General features: G+C 36.3%; 1 protein-coding gene across 1 annotated transcript in view; it reads left to right on the top strand.

The window, feature by feature from the left end:
* The first annotated feature begins 6,812 nt into the window (after window positions 1-6,812).
* Window positions 6,813-9,165, top strand: part of LOC128012822 (neuropilin and tolloid-like protein 1) — a 90,954-nt gene continuing 88,601 nt past the window's right edge. Inside the window, exons 1-3 of the mRNA XM_052595365.1 lie at window positions 6,813-7,551; window positions 8,518-8,571; window positions 8,658-8,792. Coding sequence (XP_052451325.1) covers window positions 7,524-7,551; window positions 8,518-8,571; window positions 8,658-8,792 — 217 coding nt within the window. The 5' untranslated portion in view covers window positions 6,813-7,523. The remainder of the gene's footprint in view (window positions 7,552-8,517; window positions 8,572-8,657; window positions 8,793-9,165) is intronic.

Raw genomic sequence — 9,165 nt, 5'->3', positions numbered from 1 at the left:
AGTGTTGCCGGGATCTGGACCAGTCCTTCATGGCACTATCCTGAATGCATGGCAAAGACTGACATGGAAGAGAAGTAATTGTTGAATAAAGAACAAAAGTGTTCTTGTTTCTTCATACTTTTTGTAGCACAAAAAGTATTCTTATAGCTTCATGAAATTAGTTGAACAACTGATGTCATGTGGACTATTTTAACAATGTCCTTACTACCTTTCTAGGCCTTGAACATGTCTGTTGTGTTGCTGTCTATGCAGGGTCAGCTCTCTAAAGCTCTCGTATTTCATTAAAAAATAACTTGATTTGTGTTCTGAAGATGGCAACAAAGGGAACAAAGGCCTTACAGGTTTGGAACAACATGAGGGTAAATATTTAATATCCACCGTATTTTGCAATGCCTAGGTAAACTATTTTCTTTGAATGTGCAAGACACACTGATTGGCTTCATCAATCTGTCTCCTCTCCACCAATAAGCTAGTGTGTGGTGGGTGTTCTAGAGCAATATGGCTGTCGTCACCTCATCCAGGTGGATGCTGCACACTGGTGGTGGTTGAGGAGATCCCCCCACCCCCCCTTCATGTAAAGAGGTAGGACCCAGAAAGCTCTTCAAAAATGTAAGAAATCATTATTAAGACTTCTAATTCATTAGAGGCTGGTAAATAACTAGAAGAATAACAAAATGCAGTAAACCGTAAAACTATCTGCGTTAAAATTAGGCCTACATTAAATTAATATGATAAGAGACACCAGTCAGCTCCTAATAAGATGTTTAACTGGCAGTGAATGACACCGGAATACCCTGCACATTCAAGTTACAAATGGCTGCGCCTACTTTTATGCTAAAAAGGGGTGGAAAACCATCTGCCTAGCAACAACCAACGCAGCAATTATATTACGGTAGTAGCCTATTACTGTTTTCTGAGTTCATTTTCACTATACAGTAGATAACTGAGATGAATCTATTTGATATGTGTGTTTCCAGAAGACATATTTTTTTAGAGTGTTTGCTTATCAGCAGTACAGCACATTCTAAATCAATATTCTGCTTCTAAGGTTTGTTTATCTTTCCTTTTAAGTTTGACGGTCTACAGAATATTGGCACTGGGTGTTGAGTAAGAAAAGACACCTGTTGTGTTGTGTTCCTGACACCTTTTACACAAAGGCACTCTTTATTCAACAATTCCTTTAGCTCATAAATGCTATTCTAGTGGGAAAATGTGGTAAGGCAGCTTTAGGCACAAGCGTTATGGTGAATAACGTGTCACAGTGATAAGTTAAGCATTACATGGAAGACTGACAGCCTCTCAGCACTCACCTTCCTTTAACCTCGCTTCTATCTTAAAATGCAACCTGAAACTGGCAGGCATCAGCAGGGGTAAGACAGGTTTTGGTTCATAAGATTTCTGAGCCAGTGCTTTACAATATACATGAAAAACAAAGCTTTTTGGTGTCTCAGTCAGACTAGATGTTTTGAAGATATATACCGTTTTGTTGAATTTTACACCTAAATTGAATCTTTTTGACAATAATATACACTTGTCTATCATTTTAGAAATACTGTGAACTAATATTGGGAAGGACTTTATTTTGAGGTCATCTATGATAGTAGTCCCAAGAGTGTACTCCTTATTTACCATTAAGTTGTTTCAAACCTGTATAGTTTATTTCTTCTGTTGAATACAAAATAATATATTTTAAATGTTAATAACCAGAAAAAATAGATATTTTGATGACTCATCCTGCACCCCCACATTTTGTCCAATCAAATGTTCTCAAGAATTATAATTTGCCAGCTGAAGCAAGTCATTTTAACAATGCTTTTTTATATGTATATATAATTCAACGTGGTTTCAACAGTAAATACATAACCACAGTGTAGAAAATATTTGTCATATGAGTTTTTTTTTCTTCTTCTCAATATGTGTATCATAAAAGGTTAATTGCATTCAGTGGGAGGCTATACTTATACAATCTTTGTTTCTCATTTGTCCATGAATGTGGTGTTTAATAATATGTGTATACATGACTGGTATCCCATCTCCCCTGAGCTTTTTAATTAGAAACTCAGAGCAGCAGAACCACAACCCTGCTTATCTCAATTTAATTGATAGAGATTCACACCTTTCATTAATGTGTTGCTTTTTAGGGAAAGATGAATGAATTACTTTCATTAGAATCCCTCTCTCTCTCTCCCTCTCTCTCTCTCTCTCTTATTTAATTTTTCTTTTCTTCTTCTTTTTTTGCACATGAGCTGAAGCAACTGAACTCTGCAGTTGTGGTATTGCATACAGTAAGCAAGATAAGCCCTTATTTACATAATTGCCATTTTCTCATTAGTCATCCCTAAAATAACCAATCGGCGAGCTGCATTTAGAGTGATTTTGGATGTTAAGAATATTCAACTGGTTTTGCAAAGTCTTGCAGCATCTTTTGAAATATAACAAAAAAGATCTCTAATAGGATTAGCGTGTATACATTTACATTCAAATCTCTCTGTGCCTTGTTGAAGGGAAACTGTGGACAAAAAGCTTTGCTGGTTGTACTGAATGCTAATTCATTGAATACACTTTTTAAAGCTTTGATGAGTAAATCCTTTTGATTGGGGTTTTGTGGGCAGTTATGGATGGTAACAATAATAAACCGCTTCAGAAATCAGAGTGAGTATCCTTTCATGAATAAGGTCCAGTGCAAGATATTCAGCTTCTTGCAGAGTTTTTCCTGGGGAAATTCCAATTTCGAGAAGCACTATCACCACTCGACAAAAACAATCTGGACTCTCTTGTGCCTTCCTATCAGGTGCTGATAGTGATGAAAAGGATCTGTTTTTTCTTCTTCTTCTTCTTCTTCTTTTGTTATCTGTCTAAAGGAATAAATCAAGTCCTGAGGCAATTTTTAAATCTTATATTGTTATTGTCGAGAGACAGAGCTGATTGAGTGTTCATAACTGCTGGAATTTTCCAACAAAACTAACCTGCAGGAGCATTGTCTGTGATGGCAATTTATGGTACTGTATGTCCTTACTATTTGTCATTAAAACACAAAATTTAAAGAAACTAAGCTTTAAAGGAACGATTCAACCAAAAATGTTAAAATGTCTCCCTCAGGCTATCCAGGAGATGAGTTTGTTTCTTTTTCAGAAAAGATTTGGAGAAATCATTATATCACTTGCTCAACAATGGATCCACTGCAGTGAATGGGTGCCGTCAGAATGAGAGTCCAAACTGATTATAAAAACTTTACAACTTTACAAATTTACAATTTGTTTATTTGTTTGGACTGTATAAACAGTGCTTGTTCTGTGCATATTTCTCTCCTGATTCAGATGAGTGTACTTTTCACAGGAGAAAGTGATATTTTGGAAAGAGGACTCATATTTCAGTCAGAAGCCTTGAAGTGACAAACGGATAAAGTGAAAAATGGATGGACTCAATTTGTGTGGATTATTTGTGGATTACTGTATCAGATGTTCGTACTCCCATTCTGATGGCACCCATTCACTTCAGAGGTGAGCAAATGAAGTAATGCTGAATTTATCCTAATACATTCCAATAAGTAAAGAAACACATTTACATCTTGGATACATTTTTTAAATTTTCAGTTTTGGGTGAGCTATTCCTTTAAGTTCTCTTCAGGAAAACCCCACATTCAATTGCAACCCTTTTTCCAGCTTCAATGTTGCGTGTATTACTCTGAAGATTAATACATTCTGTGTCAGAGTTTGCTTCTCAAAGTTGCGTTTTAATGGAGTGGCTCATCATTAGCTCTGTTAAAGCAGCCGTTACTGAGTAGGGGGACCTTTTAGGGCAGGGCAGACTGCTTTTTTACTGTCAACTTAAATACGTTCTTAGTTGTTAGACAGGCTGTTTGGGTCACAGATACACTTTATAACCACCATATGTGCCTAAATCCAAATCTTCAACATTTTAATGAAAACCTTAACAAATATTTCTGAGTTTTTAATCTATTTCTTATATTAACTCCGTTTGTGACTCTAGCTGACTGTATATGTATAAAAGCCTTTGATTTTGTGCTGACTTTCATGTTCTATAAGGATCAGCTGTCTGTAGTGTGCTTCACATTAGCATGCTTAAGGGAGACTGATGTTCTGACAGCACACGGTTGATGAGATTATCGCATCAGGGAAAGAGATATTAATGCAAACGTACAGTATAAAAAACATTTCACATTCTTGTAACTTTGAAAATGCATGTATTCAAATATGCAATGAGAGGACTCTGTGTGTACTGGCACTTTCCATCAGTGCAGCTGGAATTGATGCCTGTCAGTCTGCTGGAATGAAATGGAGAGACGCTGCCAAAATATTGTGATGACCATGCAACCATTTTAGGCAACGGAAAGGGTCTGGCATTCATTGCATATGCTTTCTTTATAATTGGAAGCAGCGAGAATAAAGTAAGATAAAGACTGATGTTGATCATCTATTAAATAAATATGCGTTTATTTATGCAAAACTCATGTATAATATAACTAGCTGTGTTTTCTGTCACTATTTATATACTGTATATATTATAAGTAAAATGTATTTTGAGAAATTAAAGAGTACTTACAGTCTTACAGTCTCCTGAGACCCAGCTATGGAGTTTTTGCCTCTGTAGTGGACATTATTTTAGTGAATTTCTCTGAGACCTCATTTGTCACCATTTTGTCCTGTACAGACCACATTCAGGGCTTTCCATAGATACCAAATGATTGGATGTTTCACCATGGCCACTCCATCTCCTTGGTTTTTAAAAATGGCAGACATTAATTTAGTGATAAAACTGTACATCCTTAATATTTTGTAATTAAATCTGATTAATTTTCAAATTGTTTGTCATAAATCAACATCTCAGGAAAATGATTTGAGGGGCTCCAAATCTAAATATGACTTCTTGTTATGAAACAGGACATCATACATGTCCACTGTAGAGGACACCAGGACTAAAAGCATGTTTATTATGCATTTTTTGGAGGTAAAAGAATTACATAGGAAAACTAATTATATATCAATATTCTTATGAAATAATTGATATTCATATGTAAATCTGACCAATTACACTCCCATTATCAAACTTGTTTTTTTTTTCAACATACTGTCCCAACAGCACTTTAATTAGCAAATTAGATACATATATAGATAGACATATATGTAAATAGACAACATTGTCCTTAATGGGATAACCAGTTCATAGAAATTTTAAACAGATATTGCATGAAACAAATTGGTATATCAAATCATTTTGTTATATATTTTATAAAATGAGAACCATCCTTAAACAAAGTTTGGTATAAAAGTCCCATTTTTTTTAGCCTTTTCATATCTATTCTTGTCATTTTATTTTTAGGAAAACTTGAGTCCTGGTGCCCTATAAAGAGGACATAGCATAACATGCATAAAATATCATTTTCAAAAATTGTATTTTACCCTTTTTTATTTTCTTTTTTTCGTATGCTCTAAACAATGTAATGACAAAAATTCACAAAGATTTTTATTTCTGGTTCTCAGGAGGATCATGTTTTTAAATACAGTACAGACCAAACGTTTGGACACACTTTCTTATTCAAAGAGTTTTCTTTATTTTCATGACTTGAAAATTGTAGATTCACACTGAAGGCATCAAAACTATGAATTAACACATGTGGAATTATAAACGGAGTTATATACATAACAAAAAAGTGTGAAACAACTGAAAATATGTCATATTCTAGGTTCTTCAAAGGAGCCACCTTTTGCTTTGATTACTGCTTTGCACACTCTTGGCATTCTCTTGATGAGCTTCAAGAGGTAGTCACCTGAAATGGTCTTCCAACAGTCTTGAAGGAGTTCCCCGAGAGATGCTTAGCACTTGTTGGCCCTTTTGCCTTCTGTCTGCGGTCCAGCTCACCCCTAAACCATCTCAATTGGGTCCAGGTCCAGTGACTGTGGAGGCCAGGTCATCTGGTGCAGCACCCCATCACTCTCCTTCTTGGTCAAATAGACCTTGATGCCTTCAGTATGACTCTACAATTTTCATAGTCATGAAAATAAAGAAAACTCTTTGAATGAGAAGGTGTGTCCAAACCTTTGGTCTATACTGTATATGCCATATTATTATATGAATTAAATAAAATGTTATTGTAATTAAATAAAATATAAAATAAAATCTTATTTACAAAGAATACACTTTTTTAACATTTCCAGAATAGTTTATTCTTATATAAAGCAAGATTTTATAAGATTTATGCTTACACCATTTAGAATTTGAACAAGAAAGTAAATCAATCATGTTAATTCTCCAATTCTTCAAAACGACTAAATATTATGTTCATTTTTAAGCATGTTTTGATGCCTATTTTCCTGTATAAAAAGACATGTTCATTTAGAAAAGGAATTTTATTATTTCAAGGATTAAGAATATCAATTCATCATTCCACACAATTTTACCCACACCACACGTGTAAAACAAACTCAGGTTAACGATAAACCTGCGCACATTTTCAGTGGTAGATTTAATGGCCAGAAAGCAGCGTCAGGTTTAGTGATGAATGAAGTTAACATTTTTAAAGCCAGATAAACAAGGTGATTTTTTTGGCATGGCGCGTATAAACCCTCGAATGAATTTATATTGTCTGCATGCTTCGCTATTTACTCCAATTGTCCGCAGTCTGCAGATGCTCTTCGCCAATCCAGCACTGCATGTGCAGTTAATGCTGGAGATGCGTAGCTATAGTAGTTCTGGCTAGATATCCATCTCTTTGCTTGTTTCTTTTCCTCACCCAGAGTTTTTTTCCTTACCCCCTAAATTTTGCTCTAGTGCTGCCGCGTGAGCTGTTGGATTCGTCGGGTCCCGCAGTGTGACCGGCTTTGCGGTGCGTCTTCAAGAGCATCAGCATTATCTTTAGTGGACACACAACGAACAGTTCCGTGTGCTGCCGCATCATGTTGGCATAACTCTGCTGAAGAACTGAAATTAATGAATGGCCGGAGAGGAGCGATGATCTGAATTAACTCTTTGATGTGAAGGGAATCAGGAAAGGGCTTTTATACTGCATACTGGCGAGGGAACACGGGAATGAGGCTTTAAACACGTTTCTTGACGCTGTGAGTTTTCTTGTTGAAGTTGGCTTTGCTCAGCCATGGAAATATGAAGTGGAATGGATATTCCGATGAGTGTTCCTTAGAGATGGATGGAAGATTTTCCAACCTTTCCCCTTTATGAATCTTTTCGTGATGACTCTGGAAAGGTGGAGCGATCAGGAAAAGCTAATGACGGACGGAGCTATTGATCCATTAAGAGCACCAGAGGGGTTTGGAAACGTTTGGATGGAAATGTCTGAGCCTTTTTCTGGTTTTATACGGAACTACTAATGCATAGTCGTGGATCTCTGCTGGAATCTCAATTGTCAGTAGCTATAGTGAGATGAATTCAGGGCTGTTGATATTCGCTGTGATTTTTGCTTCTTTTTTCGCAAATATCCATATTTCCTTCTAAAAGTATTCCAATCTAAATGGAATTAGTTGAGAAAGCCCTTTGTGAACGGAATAGACATGGTACATGGGAACAGGTTCCTTCACGGTGAGTCCAGCTGCCAGTTAACTTCACTCTCTTCTCTCTGTTTCATTTTAAGCACGAGGTCTATCTGCATTTACCGGTCTGTCTCGCTTCATTCCTTTAGGAACTTTATTATTGTAAACTGGTTGAAATAATTGCATTTATTGCATTTTATAATTGCAATTGCACTTATTTTGAGTGATATGCACCTGCTTATGCATTCTGACATTGTAGCATATATTTTCCCAGTTGGGTTATTTCTGCTGGAGAATACATCTTAAGTTGGTATCTGGTTTCTAGTTGGTCTTAATGATCATTAGCTGGTGCAGGTTGGTTGTTAGTTGGTCCAAGCTGGTTATTTGGTGCTCCAAACCATCATGGACCAGCAAAACACCATCTACAAGCTGGTTAGGCTGGTTTTTAATGGTAGCTGGTTTCTAGCTGGCGTAAGATGGTCATTACAAGCTAGTAATTAGCTAGTTCAATTTGGTAGAATGACTTGGAACAGCAAAAAACTGGTTGTATCAGTTTAAGATGGTTTGTAGCTAGACAACCAGCCAGTGACCAGCTTGGACCAACTAGAAACCAGCTACCATATTTCAAAACAGCTACCAGCTTAAGCTGAATTCTTCTTTTTACCAAAACTTGCAGTACATCCACAGCAAATCAATCAGTTTGGAAACTAATTGCAAAATAAAGACTAAAATAAATAAATAAATGCACATTGGTTTATCATTTGCAGTAATTTTGTATATTGTTTTTGTATATTGCATTAAATTAAATAAAAAATTATCCAGCTTAAGACCAAATTCTTTAAAGAATAAGATTTCAGATTGTTGGTTTTCTGCCATTTCTATTGTGCATTTTCAAATATACACTTTGCAATTTAGTCCAGCATGAAGATAGGGATTGCACGCTTCAGTCCAGCTGTATGTTCATAATGAATCCCCATGATTCTTTGCTGTTCTGATCTTAAATCTCTTGTCGCAGTTGTTGCTGGTCTTCTCATGCTTGGGTTGTCTGGGGCAACAAAGAAGGAAGCAGGTAATGATGTTTTGTCACAGAATACCCACCCACTCTCCATCTCCATGTTTCCTGGCAATCTCTGACATTTGACTGCTCTCTTTCAGTGAAAAACAATTCAGGAGTGCAGCCGGCAGGGCAGTGTGGAACCTGGGTGAAAGAACCAGAGGGAGGTCTCTTCACCTCACCCAATTACCCAAACAAATATCCTCCAGAGCGAGAATGCATCTACATCATTGAAGGTAAAAAAATAAAAAAATAAATACCTCGTCCAAATAGTAAATGCAGCACACAAACAAATGTGTCATGTGACACTTGGATGGTGGGGGTTGTTTTGAATTGTTCAGCAGTGCAGTGGCACTCAGACTGAAAGATGCAGGAGCAATCAGTTGATTGTTAATCCTATGCAGCACCATTATGATGCTAATAAATACTAGTGTTTCATTTGCATTCATAACAGAAGGCTTTATACATAATCTCTCAATATCTGAACGTTAATTTGATTAACGCAATTCAATTTCCACAAAAGTGGGTAAAAATGGGGTTGTCTTTCAATTGCATCAGTTGTACTGCTAGCATGCTGTGCTTTTGCAAGCTAATAATAAAATTAAACTA

Source organism: Carassius gibelio, chromosome B24, assembly GCF_023724105.1.
Source record: "Carassius gibelio isolate Cgi1373 ecotype wild population from Czech Republic chromosome B24, carGib1.2-hapl.c, whole genome shotgun sequence".
In the NCBI taxonomy this organism is placed as follows: domain Eukaryota; kingdom Metazoa; phylum Chordata; class Actinopteri; order Cypriniformes; family Cyprinidae; genus Carassius; species Carassius gibelio.
Note: the sequence above shows the minus strand (reverse complement) of the source record. Positions and strands in the feature narration are given on the sequence as shown.